Below are 20,684 nucleotides of genomic sequence, written 5' to 3' on the forward strand. Positions count from 1 at the left end.
ATCTGGACCATTTTGCTCCCTTGGTCCCTACAGTACCTCCTGGTTTGCTCCTGCAGTTAAATCATACTTGTGACATGCAGTGACATTTGGAAATAAACCTCTGAGATCCAGGGATGGCAGCAACCTGGGTTAGGCTCAGCATGATGCACATATTTCTGCCTTCAGCAGTAGCAGAAGAAGTGCAGTGCTGGGGGTTTTTTGTGAGGTTTACTGCACGTATTCCCTTCCCCCATCCCATGGGCACAAGGAGTCCATGTGAGCTCTACACAATTGCTGAACTGCACTTTTCTGTGGCATCATTTTCAAGAGGCACAAAGAACCTACCAGCCACTGCTGAGAGATTTACTCCAGACAACACAATTGTCAGGAAACCCCCCAACCAAGGCACAAGGCCCAGCTTTCCTTTATTCTAAGAGGAGAATAATTAACTAGCCTCTCTCAGTTGGGTTGGGCAGCCTGGTTTATCCTTTCTATCACACAAAGCACAATGTGGCAGGGCTCCTTTTTGGCTACCCAAGTGGGCTGCCTTACCAGCTACACTGCTGTAGAGATGTTGTAAAAAATTCCTAGTTATAGGCACTGCCCCAAAAATAGGACATGGATGTTAGCTTTTACAAGAAGGTTGTAAGGAGCATTGGCAAAATATGGCTATGTTTGAAAACGATGGGAAGTGGCACGCGGCTACTGCAATCTGTTTTTAGAACTACCCTCCTGCTGCCCTCTGAGGCTGTAAGAGCAAGGAGGGGACTGAACTTGTCTACGGAAAAGGCACAAACTGTGATGCCATTCCTTATTCAGAGGGAAGCAAACTGCAGGAAGAAGGCTTTTTTGGTTGCTTGGCTTTTGGTAATTTTAGTTTGCATGGGGGTGGTAGTTCCCCCCCCCACACACAGAGGCAGCCTTGCAAAGGGCTGCTCCTGAATTACTTCTTGTGTATTAAAATAAACAGTAAACTTTTTAAGGACAGCTGTTCCTGCTGCCCCCTGGAAAATGGCAATCATTCCTCCCCTCGTGTGGCAGAAGCTATTGTGCCGAATTACCTAGCATTTTACAAGACATCTCCAGACAAGCTGCCCCATCAATCAGGAAGACATTTACTGGATGCCCCACTTGCAACAACTTAAGAAATTGCAGTATGGAGACTGCTAAGATTTACTGGGAGCTTTGCAGGGATTGAAGTACTCGTGCCGCTTACAAAGGACCGACTGTTTCCTACAGCCCAACTGAGCAGTTCAGAGATTGTCAGTTTATTCATGTAGCCATCCGATGACAATCTGTCGTGCAGCGATGCCATTTCCTCTCACTGGAGTTAAGCAAGATCAGACCCTTGTTTACAAATCAGCTGCCTAAATGGCATGTATCACTAACGAGGCAGGGCTGGCCAAATCCCTGCTACGCTATTAGGAGACATCATCACGCATGAGCAAAATTGTCACCAATTAACTCAGGTTGAACTCCTGGGCCTGCCTGCTTCCATGGCTCAGAGACTGCAGCAGCTCCGCAGCCGGGCGGGACTGCGGCTGCAGGAACCGGCTCGTATCCAGCCCATCCCAGGTGGGTCGGGAACACCGCTGGAGCCAGGCGCTCCTTCCTTCCCAACGCTGCCCCAGAAGGAGGTGGAAGGGATGTCACTGAGCCCGTGCAACCTCCTTGAGAGGTGGCATTGTTTTCTTCCCCTCAAGGAACGAACAACAGTTTCATCTTCCCCGTTTCCAGCTGCAGGAGCACACAGCCAGCGTACTGACTGAGAGCACGTCTCACAATCAGATGGGCAAGCAGTAAAGAGACGAAGGAGCACTGCATTAAAAACAGTCTGCTCACCTGGACAGGTCCAATACTTTTGTTCCTGCCTCCTGGCATGCCATCTTCTCTGATTGCTGCAAAGAAACACAACCAAGAGCTGGTTAGGGACGCTGGGATTATTTGCAACTGTGGAGAGCTGCTGACAGCGCATCTACCCTGACAGGAACTGTCTTCCACGTAGCTGTAGATTCACTGACTCTGGAAGTTTTATTCTGCTAAATTAGGCAATGCCCACCAATTTCCACCCCCATAGTGGGAGCTGCGCCCTGGGCTCCCCACTTCCAGTGTGTATAAAATACCGTGACTGACAGAAGCACTGGGAGGCTTCAGAAACAGTCTCTGCCTTAGTAGACATTTGGAACAACTTCCCCAACTCTTTTTTCTTTATTAGCGGGGAAATACTGCACGAGAAAGACTGCCAGCTCAAGGACCCCACGGGCTGCGGCATGCGTGGGCCAGCTGAAGCCCCTCTGATATGCGGGGTCACAGGCTCTGCTGAGACCACCCACCGGGACCTCAGCTGGACCTGGCAGGGGTCTGTCCCAGCTGTACGACGGCCTTGCTGCTGCGGGCTCCCCTGCCTTGCCTCCGTAAGACAGCCGGCAAAGAGCGGGGGGCTGGGCTGGCCTTGCCACTGCAGGGCTCCCCCAACCTGCCTCCACAGGACAGCTGGCAAACAGTGGGGGACCAGGATGGCCTTGCAACTCCTGCGGCCCAGGTCCTGCCTGGCAGGAAGGTCCCTGTGCTCGGCCATTCTGCAGGGCCAACCTCAGCTCCCCACAGCGTGGTCCTCCGAGCCATTCTTGGACCCCTGAGAAACACTTCACCAACACTGAGCACTCAGAGCCTGTCACAGGTGTCCCGTTTCTGCTTCTGCAGACACCGAGTCCTTGCAAATACAACACCTGCCTGGCTCTCAGCTGGGAGCACTGACCTAACTCCTTTCTCCAGATGCAGCAAGGAAGGCGGAGGCTAGGACTAGAGAGGCCCAGCAAAGAGACAGGGAGCTCAGCCTCCGCACGTGGTGCTCAGCACCTTCCATGCAGGACAGCCACAGCTGCAACCAGCCTCTGAGCACCAGGGATGGCACTGATCCACAGAGCGGATCTGAGAGTAAATCATGGGGCTAAGGCTGGCAGGATGCCCTCCTGCGGAGCTGCAGGCCTCGCAGACAGCCCCTCTTCTGACCTCCTGCATCATGCAGCCTGCTAGGTCTCACCCCAATACCTCCCTGCTGAACCCAGAGGTCTGAGAGGGATAAAAGCATTTCCAATCTCGGGAAATTCAACTCGAGACAAGACCTAGCAGAATCCGAGACCACAGTGCCACCAACGTCTCAGACCCTGGCAATGGCGAGGAACAGTTACACTTGGGTTACCCCGCTAGCAAGTGTTTGCTGTGGAGAGAACTGAGAAACACCAAGGTCTCTGCCAAGCCAGTTTGGGGGAAATCCCTTCCCAAGGCCATTCCAGTCATCAATATGACTGTGGAGGCGTGAGCAAGACTCAGCAGCCAGGTATTTAAGAAAGAAGGTCCTTTGTGCTGCCTCAGCGCACTGCTCCACCCCTGCCCAGTATCCCACCTCCAGCTGTGGCGCATCTCTGGTGCTCCAGGAGAAGACAAAACAGCCAGGATCCATAAAGCCAACTGAGCATCGGGAGAAAAGCTGAGGGGTTCCTGCCAGCACCAGCCACCAGCAGGGTGGGGAAACACCGTCTTCCTGAGCAGGGGCAGAGCCCAGTGAGGAAAGGAGAGATAAATGGAGCAGCCCTGCATCGCAGATGCAATCTGTTTACCTAATGGTCTGCATCCTCTGGCCATTTATTCTGGAAGCTGAAGCACTGGCCTGTTTAGAAACCGCAGTGCCTCTCTGCATCCGTAGCTATTTGCCTGCTTCTCTCACATGCTTCCTAGAGTTATGCTGCCAGCAGTAGCTACGGACCACTTCACAACCTGACGCAGCGAAGCAGCTGAAAACAGGTATGCTCTGTGGCATGCAGCTCTCAAGCTCAGGGCAGATCAGATGGGCAGGGGCCATGCTCCAGCCAGGTTTTAACACTGGACCCAAAGTGAGTTTGGCTTTATGGAGCCTGTGTCGACCTTCTTGCATACTTGGCTTTAAGTCAGTTGGGAAAACCCTCTTTTTCTGGGAGGGCAGCAAGCAGGAGCTGTATGGAGAGGCTACCAGCCCCACAGTAGCCAAAATTGGGAAATGGCTGAAGTGGGATCTTGCATGTTTCCTGAAATGTCTAGACACGTCTCTGGTGAGCGCTGCCCTGGCTGCCGGAGCGCAGAAGGTGCGATGTAGCCCTAGGAAGGCGATCTCTACTGCACTGTGTAGATGCCTTTCCAGTAATGCCCCTGGGTGGGGTACATCTGGTTTGGAAAGCAGGTCCGGCGCTGGGGAAAGGTGTTGAAAGCATTGAGCAGAGATCTTAAAAGAACAGCAATGGAAAGCTCTGCTCCCACCCACCATGCAGGCCCCTAAATATGGGGACTGACTGTTGAGAACACCAGGTGCTCAGTAGCTGCTGCCGATTTCTTGGGTACAGAGACGCAAGTCCTTTATCTACTGAACAGGTACAACACCAGCAGCAGTGAGGTTTGGCCACTGCTTCTGCCCTGGCCTGTAGATGCCATTGCTAAGGCAGCTGGATACATCCTGGCCACAGCCCTGCGAGTGGCCCAGGAGTAACGGGGACTGCTTTCCACCGCAACCATCACCTCCCTTTTAGGCATGGGGCCAAACAGACACTGAATGGGAAACACGTCCGTCCGCCAGGCTAGATGTGCAGCTCCGAAAGCCTTCACGCCTGAAGCTTCCTGTCCTCACCCCACTGAGGCTGCACGATCCTTGGGGCAGCCTTTGCAGCTTCAAGCACAAGCTCCGAACACAACAAACTGTAGCAGAAAACAGGGCTGAACTCTGTCCCGGTCGTGGAACACCCACTACCGAGCGGCACTTCACCGTGGTGACTCAACCCAAGGGAGAACTGACCCGGCCAAGTGGCACAGATGACCGGAGTCACCCGCTGGTCTGGCTCCCAGGTGAGGCGGTGGCAGCAGCTGCACCCACAGCCAGGACAGCCAGGCTGCGCTGATGAACAGCAGCACGCCCAAAGTATGCGACACTTGCGCTGACTTTTACAAGTCTCTGTGCCACCTCAGCGGTGCCCGGCACCCTGCTGAACCAGTCTGACAAGCTGCCAGGTGCTTTCAAATTGGACACGTGGAACCAGGAGAGCAAACATGGCCCCAAGAGAGCCCTGTGCTCTTTAACCTACCCTGTCTGCCTGCAGCATTCAGCTATAACCCGTATTCAACTCGCAAGCACTGGCCTGGGTTTGCTGTTTACCCATCGGGGTCTCACAGCTGTGGGCTTTATTCAGTGCATGCTCCCTGTGGCTCTGCACCCTCGAGAAGCCTGATATTTTGCAGCACTAGGAGCTTACATTGGCTCTTCTCTGCCAGGGCAATGCCGCGTCTGTCACCAGGGCCCCAAAAGATGTGAAGTCAGACCAGTCTGCTGCTGTAGGAACCTGGGGCTCTCTTCTTTCAAGTTTTCTCTACCCCAGATGGAAAATCCCTCACTAGCTCTGTTCAGCCTCCTTCTCAAGGTTTTGAAAGGTATCAATTCATCTCTCCCCCATTGCAGGGCTGCTCTCAGGCTGCAGCTATGTTGACCTCATGTCCTGACAAGGCTATGAGTGCTTGAGTCAGCTCCCTGCTAGCTTTGGTGCACTGTGAGCATTTTGGCTGGACCAGGTTCACAGGGGCTAAACCAGCTTTGTTCTCAGCCATTTCCATTAGCTCCTGGTTTAAACAGGTCATTTTAACTCAGGTGAGCTGCCAGATCCAGCCCTTGCTGATAACCGTTTATTCAGAGGTCTACGGAGACGAATCTGCTTCTTGTTCCAAACGCAGAGGATTTCTTCACTGTCCAGAGCTGCTGTATCTAACCCTTCTAACCTGTACCTTAGTACCTACAGGGGCTTTGCTTGCTTCAAGGTCTCTGATCATCCTTGAATACTTCATTTATGTAAGGTGTTTTAAATAGGATCCTCTTGTGGATAGGGCCATGGAACTGCATCTGCACCACTCCCTTCCCAAACCCAGAGTGGGACTGCATTAACCACTCTCAGTAAGGCAGCTGCTAGTCAACCAAAACCCTCTTTTTCTTTATCTTCATATGAGAACATCCATTTTTCATCTAATACCCTGGTAATCAGACTTCTCAAATGAAATCAATGGAGTTTTCCACAAAAAGAGCCATGACCAAAGGCCAGCTGCAATTGTTCGTGCATTTGGGATGTCAGTCTGGTTTCTCCCAGCAGTGGCCAGGAGATGTCACTGTTTCCTGCTAAATAAGCATTTGCTAAAATAGAAAAAAAGAAAAACGAAAAAAAAAAAAGCTTCTCAAGGCTGAGACTTGCCATTAAGAATAAAAGCTCCAAGAACACCCATCAGCATCTTTCTGTGGATCAAAAAGGCAACCACATCTGCAACATGCCGCTGGGAACAGGAAAAGCTTCCGTCTGCATCAGTAACGACTCTCCCCCAAAACTGAACAAGTGGAAGAGAGGGAGAGGGACTCCCTGCTACAGGGATCACAGTATCAAGTCAGAAAAGAGAAGAGAAAAATTGAGTAATTCATCCAGAGAGACGTAAAAAGAGAAATGTGTGCAACAGATAAAGACAGCCACCTGGGCCATCTGGGTGCTTTGGATCCTGGCTTCCTCTGAAGAGACTTACTGTGGGTGGCATTTTTTGAGAAACCACAACCAGAAAAGAAATCCACATGAAGCCTCACAGTAAAAATATTGTAACATAAAATTCAGAGGAGAACATATGTGATCTACATACTTATTTTAAAATGCAGGCAAATGAAGCCAAATAGCATTTGGCTTCTGTAACCCTGAGCTCAGAGGAGGAGAAACCTAAGTGCTTGGATGAAACATGACAGCTGCGATGGGAAGATGGGGCGTTCCTCACACCCGCGCACTCGGGGCTCCAAGGTACAGACTGAGAAATGGAAAGGAAGGAGAAGGGAGAGGTCAGCCAGGGGAGCAATCTGATCATTTCCTCACTGATGGCAAGTTTGAGTCACCCAAAATGTGATTCCCCAAGTTAAAATCCAGGTTGAACCAACTATGGCTCCCTGCTGAGCAAAATGCCACAAGTGTCACGCTCCACATTTCTCGCTCGTCCCACACACTGGTCTCTGCAGAAAGATCTTCGCTGCAAGACAGTGCGCCACAGACCGGGGTTCAGCGCATCTGCAGCATATTCTGCTAAAAAGTCTAAGAATGAATCTGGCAAGAGGCTTCCCCGGTTGTGGTAACGTAACCTTAGGAGAATTAAACACGCGACATGAGATTTCTGCTTCTGACTGCAGGAAGCAGCCTTTCCCACAACGACTCCTGCCCTGCCTTCTGAAGCCGAATGCCCTCTGTGCATATCAAAGGAGTGAGCCTGAACAATCACTATATTACAGCAGCTCCTCCTTCTACTCCATTTCCTGTTTGTTGCTGTTAAACCAGAAAATCCCTTGGCTTTTAAAGCAGAGGAGGCCACGCTGCCACAGATTTAAAATGGTCAAAATAGTGAAGCTTTACTAAGGGGAGAAATTGATACTGAAATCACATTCTCAATGTAGTCTCTTAAAATCAGTTGCAAACAGCTGCAGGTTTTTATTCGAGCACAATGAAAACAGACTTGCAGGTTAAAGCAGGATTTGATGGTCTAATTAACCACATCAAACTCTTTTTTCACAGGGGCATTTTTCTGTTTAAAATTAAAAGCCAACATCATATGGGCCTCAGATTTCAAAGGCACTGCCTGACCCATTTAACTGCATCCCTGTCACCTCACTCTGCTAACTAGTCTTGACCGAGCGGACAACTGTACTATCTGATGCTGTATCTTCAAGCGTCGCTGCTTTTGTCAGTGTTCAGCTGAAAATATCCCAGAAAAATTGCTTTTAGATCCATTCCAGTAAAAGACTGCTGTCCACTTCCCTTCTCTCTTACTCATGCTAGGCTCTCATTTTTAGGCTGTAGTTTCTACTAATATTTGACAAATAGCTCAATAGTTATGTAACCCCTGCCCTTGGGTTGCGAGGGGTTAAGCAGAGGGCTGGTTACAGTTACATGATACCAGTACAGTAAATTAAAGCACAAATTAAAACAAATTGATTTCTCCCTGCCAGTAAAGGGACAACCATGCCAGATGAGGAAGTACGCTGGTTCTACGAGCTTTCTACTTGATTAGGTAGCATAAGAGTGATGTTGCAGTTGTGACAGTCCAGAAATTATGTGAGAAGCAAAGTTTTCTTAGGGTGATCTCTTTTATTGGACCAACAAGGTAGCTGGGATAAAGCTGGACAAGGTTTTGATGTAAGACATTCTTCCTTAGGGTACTCCATGATTTATCTGTGAGGAGTTTACGTACTGGTGGTCCCCAGCCTAAAAGCGCATGGTCCCAGCACGGCTTTTTCCCTCTCAGCAAAACTGTGCCTGGTATGAAAGAGGCATGGTTTTATGTCATAAACTGGAAGTGCAACATGACCCAAGAGCTTTCTAGGGCAGGGTTTAGCTAAGGCCTGTGATTAAACAGACAGTCCTGAGGCTGTGGAAACCTGAATGCCTAACATGTCAGGTCTTACTAGAATCTCTAGGGCATTTACATTTCTGCCCAAGAGGAATAATTCAAAAAACAGCAGAGCCAGAAATGCTCCCTTCCATGCCACCCAGTCCTTCCCTTTGCCATGCTACAACATCCATGGGCAAACTTCCAAAATCAAACTTTGCAAACTGATGCACATGAGGATTGTCCCAGAAAGTTTACTTCTAAGGTGAAAACAGGCTTGAACACAAATCAGCCCAAACAGCTAATTTTGGAAAGCCACAATCCCTCTAATACCTATGGCTTAAAACGGGAGTGTCATGGTGAGCACTGGCACTAGCACTGACAACATGGGCAGCAGCGCCAAAGTGGGGCACTGGGTCAGTAGTGCAATGAGGGCCCAATTGTGTAACACTGGTAGCGTCTCAGCACAGGTGCCCAGAGGAGGCTGATATTGCTAGTAAGCACAGCCTTGAACACAACCCAAATGATGAGTGAAGGGGATATCCACGTAATCTGGGGACTGGCAGAAAGAAGCGTTTTTGGTTTCTGGCTGAGTGGTCATAGAAAGCCAACAGGATATGCGGTGAGATACCAACACAAGAGATCTCCCCAGCCTCTCCCGGAAAGAGGCAGCTTCTGTCACACCCAGGGCCCAGCCACCCCTTTTTGCCCGTGTGCGCGAGTCAGATATTTGAAGCAGCTCACTGGCTTTACCTTTCCGGTTCATCCCCATCTGGAGGCACTTGAGCAGCCGGCAGTACTGGCATCTGTTTCGCTGCTTGCGTGACATCACGCAGTTCTTGTCTCGACTGCATCTGTAAACCCGCTTGTTGCAAATGCTCCGCTTGAAAAACCCCTTGCAGCCCTCGCAGGAGATGATACCGTAGTGCAGACCTGTTGCTCTGTCTCCACAGATAAGGCAGGTTCGCTGATCAACCCGGTCATCTGGAAGAGAAACAAGGCTTCAGATGAGAAAATGGCCCATCTGCAAAAACATACGACCTGAGCCCTTCCGCACCAAGCCAGCACAGCCCTCCACCCTTGTATGCCATACCCAAACTGCCCACGCTGCACGGCAGAGCCTGGAGAAGTGCACGGCGTGCACATTCCTGATACTAGGAGGCCAATTCTTAGCCCCTGTGAGATCCCACCTGTTCTGAATAATAACTTGGCTGAAGTGTACTTGGGTAAAATTTCCCCCGCTCAGAAGTGGCCGAAGTTTACACCGAATGTTCAAGAAGACTCTAGCTCAAGTGCGCCTGCCAAGGAGGACTGGTAGGCGCATGCCAAACAGCATGAACTCCGAATAGGAACATCACCAGGGACCCTGACCATTGTCCTCTGACCCTCCTGCACTCGCAGGAAAGCACCAACGCGCACTTAAACCCACCGTCTCCAGGAAGACGCTGACATGAAGGCTTCCACTACAGGTGTAAACATCATGCTTGGATCTGAGCTGGGAGTGCCTAAGCCACCACATGTGAAAAGAGAAGCCAGCAAAACTTTCTGCTTTAAAATAAAGGGTCTACAAATAGTCAAGAAAGACTGCAGCACATCTGCATTGTCCTCATCCAGAGCTAACACAATGGCTGAGAAACGCTGCCCGCCTCCCCAAATTATATATATAGAGAAAGGAGCTGAGACGAGCAGAGGTTTACTGTCCTTTCAGCCAAAGCACACTACACCGTGAGCAACAGCTTCTGGCAGCCAGGTCTGCTGCAGCCAGCATGTCAATATTTCAGCTTCAAAGCAAGCAAGTGCTATGCAGCCCCCCCGAGAAAAATCCTGCCTCCAAGAGCAGGCTGCCAACAGAAGAAGGCCTTCACCAGTGCTGGGTCCTTCATTGGCTTCATCGGGACAAGAGAACAGACTGCAAAAGGATCCCTTGCCAAGTGTGACCCAGTCTTCCCAGGAGTGTGGTGTGGCATTCATCGTGCCAGGCTGATCAAGGCGACTGAGCCCAGGAATCCCACGATAAACCAGCAGTTAAAAGAAGGGGGATACAGAGCAAAATTTACCTTCACAGAGTAACCACACAGAAGCGTCACATTTGCTTACTAGAGATTACAATGTGGCTTGTAAAAGAAATAACTGTGTGTGTGTTTTAAACTGTAATTCACTGCAGCTCCTCAAATCATGTCACAAAAATATAGTCTTTTTATTATTCCACGTACAATGTTACAGCAGAATTTAAACACCATTATCTACACTCAAAATGATGGACTGCCAGGCTTCCCATGACCCTATTTCATGCATTTCTTTTATTTCCACTGTAGTTAATAAAGAACAGAGATGAGATCAAAGGCCTGAGTGTCATATTTTCTTACTAATGTGGTAAGAGAAAGTTGTGTTACCGCCAGGACTAGTGTTTTATTCTCAATTCTTCTCATTTCAACATTCCCTTCAGTATCTGGTGTCAATAGAAGGCAACATGTGCCACACGTTAGGAAAATACAAATACCATCTGCAGCTAGGAAGAAAGCATGAGTTTAAACAAGGTCAGTCTTGCCATTGAGAGCTAGTGGTTTTCAGAGTCCCATTTAAATTAAAGCCACAACTGGAGAGCATTAGTGCATCACTGGAAGTACTACTCATCCTATAGCTAAAACAGGACTTCAGGTTGGGGGGTGGGAAGACAAACAGCACTATGAGGGCAGCCACACAACCTATTTTGTTCAACATTTGTGTAACGGAGAGAAGGGCACATGTCTGCAGAGGGGAAAAGTAACAAAGTGCAAAACGAGTGCGAGCAGAGGTGTTACCACCGCACTGCCAGGCAGAGTGTAGCCCATGTCGGAGAGCTCGTGTCATGGGGGTGGCAGGTACCTTTGCAGGACAGACCTGCTTGGATGCTTAGGTTCCCGCTGGGCAAAAAGCAACCAACGCAAATCTGCTGGAGGTGGTAGGGAGAAGCCCACTGGAGCTTGTGCACAGAAAGCCTTTTTCCTGACTCAACTGATGTGCAGCAGAGTGAACCACAGAGAAAGCGTACCCGACAGACGCGTGGTGATCTCCCTGCTACAGAACCACAAGTATCGGCAAGGCGCGCATTTTGTTCAGGCAACTCGGGGAAACAGGCCAAGACGAGGTCTCTTGCCCATGCCAGCTCTCGAACTGTCAGCCAAGGCTTTGCGATGCAGTTGACACGCAAGCACACATGCACACGCGCACGCACAGAATGTAAATGAACATTATTATAAAAATGATAATAAGGTTAAGACACAAAGACTGGATTTTACTATTCCCTTTCCAAATCTTAATAAGAGGCTTTTGGATGAAAAAAAATGTAAATTGTACTACTCCCAGCAATAGGAACTGTCACCTTAAATTTGGTATCTTAAGACTTTAACATTCCCACCGAGACAGAATAGGGCTGATGTATAGCTCAGCAAGGATCTCAGTGGGCACATAGTAATTTTCATAGATAGAGATGTCAAATTGAAAGGAAAATAAAGTAAATGATGGCTAAAGCAGCTGACTTTGTTAACCTAGATGTATTCTCATTATCTTGCATCTCCAGCAAGACCTAAATCTTGCTTCACATCAGAAGTCAGTTGTACTTAAAAGAATCCCGTCAGCAGCACCCAAAGCTTTTTCCCGCAGAAGCTCCTGCCACACGGGCGCTTTACCTCTTCTCCTCGTTTCATCCCAGACAAGCCCCTCACTCAGTGCCTTGTTAACCACTACGGATTGTGCTCATCACAGACACAACAGCACGGAGAAGACAGACAACAACACCCCCTTTCCATCCGTCCAAAGAGGACCATGCTGGGAATGCGTCTGAACTCTTCCCTCTTTCAAATCAAAATTTAACGTACATCAACCTGGAGCCTGGGCCACTGTAAAAGATTCAGATGGAGCCCCTTTGTCTGGGTGAGAGACAGAGTCTCCTGCCACAAGCCTGGATGTCCCAGACCAAGGTCCAGCCTTGTTGCTTCTGCTGTTAGGTGCTGAAGTCAAAGACTCAGGCCACATCTACACAGGGATGCTAAGGAAGAGTCAGCCACTGCAATCGAAAGCCACTTCGCTCGTGAATAAGAACATCCACGTGCAAACTGACCACACTAGCTTGCACAACTGGCTTCACCCTGTGTGCTGATTTGGCTTAGGCTTCCTGAGCACCCTTGCACTGGCGCTGCCTGCGAGGGGACGGCTCCGTTGAACTGGGAGTGCAGGAAACGTGGCTTCCAGGCAATGTTCACGTGGACTCAGGAGCTGAGACTTGCCGTTCCTTCACATGGGAAGAAAGGCTAGTCAGAAAGGTTTCAGTGAGCACCGCTGTAACTCCAATGGTGAGCGACAGTGGTACACCCAGAAAACTGCAGCTGAATCAGGAAGTTCCTATTATGACTCATGCATCTTGAAATATTTCCCACCACAGCCACGCTGCAATCCAAAATATTGTTTAATTCCTTTAAGCAGCAGGAAAAATCTCAAGAGCTCTGGAGGAAAACTTCCTGATAATTAACTTAATCTTGTGCAGGGGTGTCTAAGCCCACCGATACCCACTGTCTGCCATCATCCAAGTCATGGCCAAGGTGCAGCCCGGCAGGACACCTTGATCTAAGGCTGACATTGGAGGCATGTATATATATATTTTAAAGGTTTTAACAGGATCCACTCACCATCTCATTGCTTCCTTCATATAGAGTCTCCCACTCCCAAATTTTCTAGGTTTCCCTTCTAGTTACTTATATACGACAATGCGAACGTTATCCTTTGGCCAAAGCAAATGAAAAACTTGAATTTAACATGGGGGGGAGGTGGAATCCATCTCGAGTTTCTTACAATGTTGGCAATGCCCTTTCCTGAACTGGAAGTCAAATCACCACACCCACCAACTAACATCATGGCAAACAAGGCTGCTTTTCAAACCATCTGCTGAACTGCCACAGAACGTCCCCAGTATGTTACCAGGAAACATTTCACCTGCAATTTCTTGAATTTAGCTCCTGTAAATCTGTTATTTCTCGCTGTCATGATTCAGCATCTGCAGTCGGCACAGAGCTCAGCAGCCGAGCTTTCAGCACGCATTAGCTCTACATTAAGTGAATGCGACCAGCTCAGAAGCTAGTTATTTATGGGTCTGATCTTTGCAAGATCCCATCCTTCTGGTTGCTTTGGTGACAGCTCACTCGCCTCTTTCCATCTCCAAATGGCTGCATGAGCAGAAATCATCACGAGCGCCGTAAGCCAGGCCTCTGCTGTGGAATATGGATCTTTTTATTCAAATTATCCAGGGTCACACAATCACAGTCACATTTTAAAGCCCAACTTAAGAGCTGCTCAATTGCTTTGCCTTCTTTGGAAGCATTACCAGTAGAATAGCTATTTCACCCCGAAGGTGTATAATGGGATTTACAGGGTACTTACATTGTACTACTCTAATTGCTAGGTGGAGCAAACCTGAAACTTGGAGCGTGACTTGGTGTGGGAAGTGTGTCCCCTGCAACAGCTGTGAAGGGGCAGCTGGACATTAGTGAGAGGACAAAACAAGTCTGGATCACTTAAAACATTTAGGCAGTGATCAGTAAAGTACAGGTGGAAGTAGTCAAGATGCCTATAAGTTAATTTTTTAGCTAAAACTTGTTGGTCAAACCAAATTTTTCAAGAAAAATCTGCTTGAGGCATGGATGGGAGTTTCTACCGAAGCACCTGGACAGTTTCTGAGAGCGATGACAGGCAGAGGCGCTGAGAAAAAGAAAGCACGTCCTCTTCTCTTTACAGCCCAGAACTAGCACCCAGGGGAACAGGCTTCTTCTGTTCCCAGCCTGGCTGCGTATTTCCTCTGTCATTCTGGCAAAGATGATTACAACACACGTGCACGAGGGGGCCGTCTTTTTCCTGGTGTCTGTGGACAAAAATGCATGACTTCGCAACCTCAGTGCTCCTTTAAGCAAGTTTTATATGCAGGTTTTCAGAAAGTATTGAGCAGTGTCCATGTATCGCTCTGTATTGAAAGAGTTTCTACGAGCCAAAGTCCCCCACATCTAACTGGAGATAGTTAGCACTGGTGATATGCTTGACATCCTTGAGCTGTTCGTTTTCCACGAGACCCTGCAGAAGTGTGAGAAAGTGTTTCACGGAGCTGCAGACTGGGGGAGGCAGAGATGGGAAAGTGCTCAGAGACCTGTTTTCAAAGAGGGAAGGCACAAAATGCAGCCCTGGGACCCCGCTAACACCCAGATGAGGACAGAACAGCTTGAGAGGCTGCTTTAAAAACCATCTCAACTCCACTCCTTCCACTGATTTTTTTTTTTTTTTTTTTTTTTTTTTTATTTGAAGTAGCTCCATTTTTATAAAGAAAACACAACTAAACCTGTCAGGAAGACAGAGCTCAGGTTGCCAGGGCATCCACTATTTCATCAAGACACAAGTAAAAATATATTGCACACCTCTAATAAACACAAGCAAGGCTTGCTCCTGGAAAAGGAGATAAATCTATACTTCCCATCGAGCGAAGCAGACAGCTTGCCACCAGAAATTTAAAGAGGAGCTGTAGGTTTTTATTTTGCAGGAAAGAGCGATGCAGACCGCATCTGCTGGAATGTGATTTGTAACAGGGCGGCTCGGGACTCTTCAATACGTTCGAACGAGGCCCGTCCAAACCGCCTAAATTAAGGCCCTGTCGCCCAGTTCGGCTTTGTTTGGCGTGCTGTCATTTATTTACCTATTTCCAGCGCTTCTTCTCTCATGCCACTACAACTCACTCATGGATGAAACTAGCTCGCTCCACCCCTTTGGTTTCCACACCACGTTTATCTGTCCCACACGTGCAGACTGCACCCCATCGTGGATCACAAGAGTTTACACAACGTGCTCCTCAGCCTTGGAGTTTGAGTCTCCCTGCTCTGCATATACAAGGCTACGGACACAGCCGCTCCTTTTAAAGGCTGCTTGCTCAATTAGCTCTTAAAAATTGTATTTTTAAGATCTGAACTCAGACAGCATCACCAAAAAGCCCATTTAGGGCACATCGTCCCCGCTCCCAGACGCGTTTTGCCCTGGAATCGGGGAAAGGACCGGCACAGGGAGCGTGGGTTTTGTTTTACTGGTTCGTAAAGGGACCGGTCAGAGTTATCTGAGAGTAGACACGGGACTAGGAGATAACATCATGCTTCAGAAGTGCTCTGCAGCCTAACTGCATGGGGCACAGCCCAGGGCTGGTGGGTACACGTGCGTCCAGCTTCCTTGTGCAGTTCTCTCCACCACTGAACACATGGGATCAAGGGAAACAGGGGTGTCCTGATGGAAAAGCAGAGAGGCCACACATGACCCTGGCAGTAAATGCAAGGACATGCCAGGGCGGTCGTGGGGATCCCAGGCCTTGGACCCATTAGAGGAGTTCATAACCCTGGCATCAGGATACATCTTTAGCACTACCTCGGCTTTCTAGACTGGAGTCAGCGTCTTAGTAAAACTTTTATGTACAAAGAAGTCAATAATAGGAGTTTATGTCAGTTTTTATGCACTTAAAATGACCCGTATGTATCACCCAGGCTGATGTGAGATTTCAGGGATGGCCAGATGACAGCAGGAAAATCTCTGTTCAGTACCTAGGGTGCACAGCGTTGGGCTTAACATGCTTATGGTGATGTCCTTTCGAGTCGCTGGAAGTAGATTATGCCAGCCTACGTAAAACCAGGGCACAGTCTCAGACCTTATCCCCACAGAAATCTTTGTTCAAGTCATGTTCAAGTATGGTTGCATGGAAGACAATAAAACCCTCAGATGGAAAGAGACCTCGAGCTCATTCGGTTAGCCCTCAAGCAAGTTTTTGATCCATGAAACGACGGGAGCTTTGTTAATACCAAAAGGCAGCCAATCTACATTATGAACAATCATCTAAAAGATGTTAGGACCAGAAGTGCAAGCAATTTTCAGCACAGTAAAAAAAACATCTAAACCCCCTTAACAGATTTGTGGGTACCTCTGTCCACAGCTCTCGCATCCATGAATGAGTGCTTTTGATTGCCTTTGAATTGCTTTTTTAAAAGTCACTGAAGCAACATGAGCAAAATCCCGCTGTTGTGAATTTTTATTGCAACTGTTACGAACTTCTCAAATCAAGAGGCAGGTGAGGGAAGCCCTGACAAACCTCCAACAGCAGCAGTGCTCAGGGGCGCAATGATCACATGAATGAGGCATTCCCAGTTTTACAAGACAGACAACTTTAGGTATGCCCTCGAAGACGGCAGCTGAAGGAACGCGGGTGCAGATCACAGGCAACGCTTCTATCTACCTGAACATCTAGCTCGAGAGGGACGCTATGAAGCTGGACTTGCATAACGTCTGCCTCGAGTTATGCAGTAAACAGGGAGGGAGATTTACATGGAGCAGAAAAGTCCCAATCGGTGGTGGGGTTTAGCTCAACTTCAGCTAGCTCCTCCCCTGCGCCTCTTCCCCCATCAGCCCCACCATAAATCCTGAGCTGATGGAGAGATCCCATGGTTACCGTGAATAGCTCTATTCTGCAGACTTTCCCTGGCGAGAACGCCCTGGCACACAGGGCTGCTGCAAGGCAGGTTGAGGACCCGAGCAATGATCCCAACAGCTCTGGGTTTATGGGCATGGTGAGCCACAAATTAACGCCGCCCTGGCAAACTCCAGTGCCAACATACGGCGCCACAGCTTGTAGCATTTTCATAAAAGAGGACAGTGCTCTCTCACTAGGCTCCCTCGCACGCAGGCTGCAAACAGATAACTGGAGATTTAAATGAGGGCTCATTTCCAGCCTCAGCTTTTTTTGTGGCTGTTGTTGTTGTTGAAAGAAAGGGGCTGTCTCCTAGCGAACCTAGGAAGCATGGATGATTAAAGCAACCAAGGATCAGGATCCTTCCCTCCCAATACCCTTGTCATGTGGAAATGGATAACAACGGGATAGTGTGAATGAGCCTGCTGCCACATAAACCCCGGCATGCACATGCCTCAGTCATCAAATACTAAACCATTGGTTACCTATCCAAATTAAAACCGGCGGGGTGCACAGGGCGTGCGCTGAGGCTCCCCCAAATCCTGCTTGCGGCAGGCACGGGCACAGAGGCAGCCCCGCAAACCAGCTGGACCATGCAGAGAGCTGAAAAGCAAATTAAATACCTCCAAAACATAGCAGTATTTTGATGGCTTAAAAAACCCTACAAGAATTCTGATTGCCCCCCAGACAATCCACTGAGACCCATGGGCTTGCTGACTCCTGACCTTTGCTATTTTTCGCCCTAATTAATGCAAGTTTCTCGTATAAATGAGCATCAGGATGACTATGGTAGAGTTAGCAATGACCTTTAAATTTGCCCATGCTTTTCAATGTATGTAAAGCAGCTCTGCATTGGGAAAGCTTCAAACTCTCCCTTAACCTTGAAATTTGGCAGAATTTCATACCATGCAAAAGGTGCACCAACTTTTTACACTGGTCCCAGCATTTTTCCTTGGCTCTGGTGCAGCGCACTCTCCCCTCCGCCCCCCGATTCTTCTGCTTTTATAAAGCCACATGCAGCATGGGGTTGATTTTTTTTTAAAGCTGAAAGCAGTTTGCTCAAACAGCTTTTACATATTTATTATGGGCTGAGGGATGGAGAGAAGTGAGCAGCAATTCTCTGTCCCATTTTCTTAACATGTCTTACACTTAACGAACTCATATATGGGATGCTCTGGCTTTGTTCTCCCGGGCTATTGTAATAGGGGCCACTAAATCAAACAGTTGCTGCTGCAACAAAAGCACTCACAAAAATCTCAACCTCATCTTGAACCCTGAAGATTTTTATGGTTACTCCCTCACTAAACCCTCCCCTTAAACCACATTAAAGGATGCATTGTTTTCAAAGGTCATGGTAGGTTTCATACCACATTTTAATACAATGTAAATTCTACAAGAATATTATCATGTCACAGGCTGATGTGAACAAGCAGAAGGAACCTCAACTTGCTTATATTTAAAAAATGCAAACTGCACAACAACACAACTCTTGTAACAGGCTCTGCCTCTAGTTACATTGCTTTAAACACGTTTTTTCCTAAGATCAGACAGGCCTCAGGGTGACTTTTAACTGAAGTTAATCCATTAGAATAGCCAACACTTAAGGCTCATGCTGCTGCATGTATATAAAACACACAAATAACTCGAATGTACGTGAACGTACGGAAATCATGAAACATGTGAATGAGATTATAAGAGAGCGATAAAACCAGTGGCTGGTGACTAGCAAAACCGATGTTTGATCTCTGGCTTTGCTGTAGCAGTGCTGCTGGCCTGCCTGCTTCAAGCCCCCTCCTACAAGTTGCACGAGGTCCACAAAGAGGATGAATGATTTGTTTTTGTTTCCCTGACTTGTCAGTGCCACGACTTTCCAGACTAATCTGGATGCTATTCCAGTGGCAGCACAATTTTCCTTTGCTGTGAAAAGGCATCCCCTGACTCTGTTATGGAGGATGCCTGCAACAGTCATCCTCCATAACAGAGTCTGCATTTCTCTGCAAATGGCTCATCTAAATCTTAAGATTAATCTCTGCTCCTTGCAAAGGAATGAAAACCTGGATCTGTACAGCTGCCTTATCCTATAGGTCACGTATAAGGCTTCACGTTATGGCAAGCACTATTTCCTGATTTTTGAGAGCAAGTTAGAGGGGAAACTTGACCCCTGGCCTTGTCCTGAAACATCCCAAAAGAGAAAGTGGTAGAATAAACCATGCTACTAAAATGGAAGGGGGAAAAATGTACAGGGCAATTGTTTCCAAACCAGCATGTTTCTATAACTCCCCAAAGATGCAATTTTCCCAACTCTGGAGGCTCGTATCCATCACTATTACAGAAATGTGATTGGCACTAATGCTGCGATTCAGGAATGTATCTAACACATTTTCTTAACCCCAGATTATTATTCTTAGGCCTATATTATGATTATTTTCTCTGTTCCTGGTTTCAACTAACAATGCCCTCAAGTCTTTGTTTAGCAATGTTTAAAATGTCAAGAGCCAATAACAGCTGTTGGAGGGAAGATCTCGCACGTGTGTTACTTAAATCCTAACAAAATCTGGCCCTTTTCTCACTGTTGATGCTGCCTCAAACACCAACCAGGCATCAAGGAAACAGTTTTCTTCTTCTTTTTCCTTGCATTATTGTTATGGGAACAGCTCCACTCAGCAGTTAAACGTCAGCATCCAGTCCCATCCCCTGTTAAATTGAACATTTCTACAGTAAGGGGAATTCCCCTCCCAGTGCCGTTGTCCTGCGTTGCTCAAACGAGCAAATGCAGCTTGAAGTTATACCCGCAAACAAATCTGCTCCAGGGGCTTTTATTGAAGTTGTAATCAATGAGCACGTGAATGTAATTTTGCTGGGGCTGTTCTTCCCCGAGATAGATGCAGTCTTCGCGTACTGAGCTCATCTTGGGAGTGTGCACAATGGGCCAAGGTCTGTCTCTCGTTCCCCGGTATTGATCTTTGCAGATTCCCAACCCCCCGTTCTGAACGATGGCTTAAGAAATAAGACTTCCTGCCTAGCGACTGACAGGGCTGAAAGACCAGATTGTGTTGCTCCATGGATCAGGCCTGCTATAGTGAAAGCCTGAATAGAATTAACCCTCTGTGAACTAAAACAAAAACATTTGTATGCCCAGCTGTGAAAAAGGTTAATTTAAATGGACAGGGCCCCTAGAGTCTCAAAAAAGGCTGCTTGCAATCTAATTTTCTTTACTGTAAAACACTGTTCTTCTGGACAAAAAAAAAAAAGAAGAGATGATTTAGTCCTCACTGTAGACTACTGAAAGAAAAAACATTAACAGAAAAATGGGAATGCACATTAATTTGCTCAGGAGAACAAAGGGGTCTGGATTATTTTTATAAAATGCAAATACGAAGCAAATTCAATATTTTTCTCTTCCACCCCCAAACAATTGCTTAATGATACCAGTTCCAAAACCAGTCTGCAAAATGCCACTTCTTGCTAGTTGGCTCTCATTAACTGCCTTAGATATTCACACAGTTGCTGAACATACACAAGTAAGGAAACTACTTGTCCTGCAGCTCCTGTTGCATTTGATCAGAGCTATCAAGATTTATCAAGTCCTACGTACCAAAATATTATTGGCAAACCACGTAAATGCTGAACTGCAATGATCCACTCACAAAACGTTTTGTTCAGAAGGCAAAAGACTGCACCGAGACAGAATACATAACTCCCAGAGACGCGTGTTGCATTTATCCTAAAGTTAAAAAATAGGTTACTATTGTACGTCAAATTAACATTAATTGTATTACAA

The 20,684-nt window shown here is 47.7% G+C and overlaps 1 protein-coding gene across 4 annotated transcripts in view; it reads right to left on the reverse strand.

Moving 5' to 3' along the window:
- Positions 1 to 20,684, reverse strand: part of NR6A1 (nuclear receptor subfamily 6 group A member 1) — a 150,955-nt gene that overhangs the window by 14,231 nt on the left and 116,040 nt on the right. For all 4 annotated transcript variants that reach the window (XM_019541026.1, XM_019541024.1, XM_019541025.1 and 1 more), the window contains 2 exons: positions 9,145 to 9,375; positions 1,822 to 1,877 (listed from right to left, as the gene is read on the reverse strand). In XM_019541026.1, the coding sequence (XP_019396571.1) occupies positions 1,822 to 1,877; positions 9,145 to 9,375 (287 nt within the window). The remainder of the gene's footprint in view (positions 1 to 1,821; positions 1,878 to 9,144; positions 9,376 to 20,684) is intronic.

The sequence above is a fragment of the Crocodylus porosus genome, unplaced genomic scaffold (genome assembly GCF_001723895.1).
Source record: "Crocodylus porosus isolate Cpor-Errol unplaced genomic scaffold, CroPor_comp1, whole genome shotgun sequence".
Classification (NCBI taxonomy): Eukaryota; Metazoa; Chordata; order Crocodylia; family Crocodylidae; genus Crocodylus; species Crocodylus porosus.